Source organism: Austrofundulus limnaeus, unplaced genomic scaffold, assembly GCF_001266775.1.
Source record: "Austrofundulus limnaeus strain Quisiro unplaced genomic scaffold, Austrofundulus_limnaeus-1.0 Scaffold1368, whole genome shotgun sequence".
NCBI classification, from domain to species: domain Eukaryota; kingdom Metazoa; phylum Chordata; class Actinopteri; order Cyprinodontiformes; family Rivulidae; genus Austrofundulus; species Austrofundulus limnaeus.
The window spans coordinates 38035-39570 of NW_013953770.1; the positions used below are offsets into that span (position 1 = coordinate 38035).

At 43.6% G+C, this 1536-nt stretch overlaps 1 protein-coding gene across 1 annotated transcript in view; it reads left to right on the plus strand.

Annotated features, from left to right (window-relative positions):
• Window positions 1-712, plus strand: part of LOC106535133 (sodium/potassium-transporting ATPase subunit beta-3) — a gene marked incomplete at its 5' end in the record, with an annotated part of 6771 nt that extends 6059 nt beyond the window's left edge. Inside the window, 1 exon segment of the mRNA XM_014032050.1 lies at window positions 507-712. Within this exon segment, the coding sequence (XP_013887504.1) occupies window positions 507-674 (168 nt within the window).
• Between the last annotated feature and the right edge of the window lie 824 nt (window positions 713-1536).

Genomic DNA, 1536 nt, shown 5'->3' on the forward strand with positions numbered 1-1536 from the left:
AAATAAGTTATTGTGGATCCCTAATATTTACACCAATCAATCACGACTTTAAAAACTCCCACAAAAATCTGACAGACCAATCATGTATTTTCCAAACTCGGCCCCCCACACCAAGTACGTCCCATTTAGTGACTGCAGACCCCCCCACTCCCAATAAACAAGCAACCCTTGATGGTCGAACGAGGCCAAGTCTGAATAAAGCATGAGGAGCCGCCTCCCGGTGGTCCCGCCCCCTGCGAGGAGAGTGGTCCAGTATACCGTCAGCAGTGGTACCAGCTGGTCCGGTCCACTTCAGGAAACCATATCATCACATTTTACAGGTTTAAATTCAGGAAGGAACRTGTGGAGTTTCAACCTCCATCTTTAGGTGGAGATCGGAGTCCTTCCTGGGGGTCAAGCCCTCCCTCTCCGAGCGGACGGCTCAGGGACTGGTTCTGTTGTTGGATCTGGATCAAAAGGTTTCTCTGCAGGTTCAGTAAACTGATTTCTGTCTGGTTCTTCCACAGCCCRCCTACGTTCAGCCGCTGGTAGCCGTCAAGCTGTTGTTAACGAAAGAAGACTACGACGTGGAGCAGACGGTGGAGTGCAAAGTKGAGGGCTCCAACCTGCGCAACAGTGATGACCGGGACAAGTATCTGGGTCGGGTCACTTTTCGGGTCAAAGTGTCTCAGTAATCTGAGGCTTCAGCTGCCATGGACATCAAGATTCAAAAWYSRAMMAAAAMMAAAAAAACAAAAAGCTCAAATTCAGGAACCATTTTTCCCAGACTTGATCTGATYCCACATGTCTGAACCCGGTTCGTCTCGTTCAGGTTCTAAAACTCCAATCTGGACCACTGAGGTCTCGTGTTACACTGCCAGAAGCTCCGAGGCCTCCTCCTGTTTACTGACACCAGTTTTCTGTGCTGGACCCGGTTCTGACAGCCGGAGCAGATCAGGTCTGCTGTGGGAGCATGTGAGCCAGAAGCACATCAATCTGTTGATTTGAAACTTTTCTAACTTAGTGACATTAAATAGTGATATTTAGTAGAAGTGTAACGGTACGTGTATTTGTACCATCCCGGTACAGATGTTTGGTACAAGTACATTAAAGTACACAACAAATACGACGTAGAAGAGTTTTATTTACCTCCATTTCACAAACAGCAACAACAGGAAAGCAGGAAAAGMTCCTGTTTAAATAAAAACCAAACCACAGAAGCTAAAAGACCTGCTGAGGAGCCATGACAGGTGCAGGTACGGCAAGCAGTTATGTCATATAATGTGATCTACGGAACATTCCATTTGTGTATTTATTTAATAACAAGAATCGTTTACGCAGAGTCAGTGTGAGTGTTTAATATTTGATTGATTTTATACTTTCACATGAAGTGATTTTATTTATTTTCTTGCCTTTTTTAATTTTGTTTGAATTTCAGGTGAAATTTGTTGTTTTTTATGTATTTTCTTAATTGAAGAAAAGCCGTTTTGTGTTTSCCTCATGGACTCTGTTTATTGTTCAGATTTATATTGTTTTATTGAAGATGTTAGCTGACAG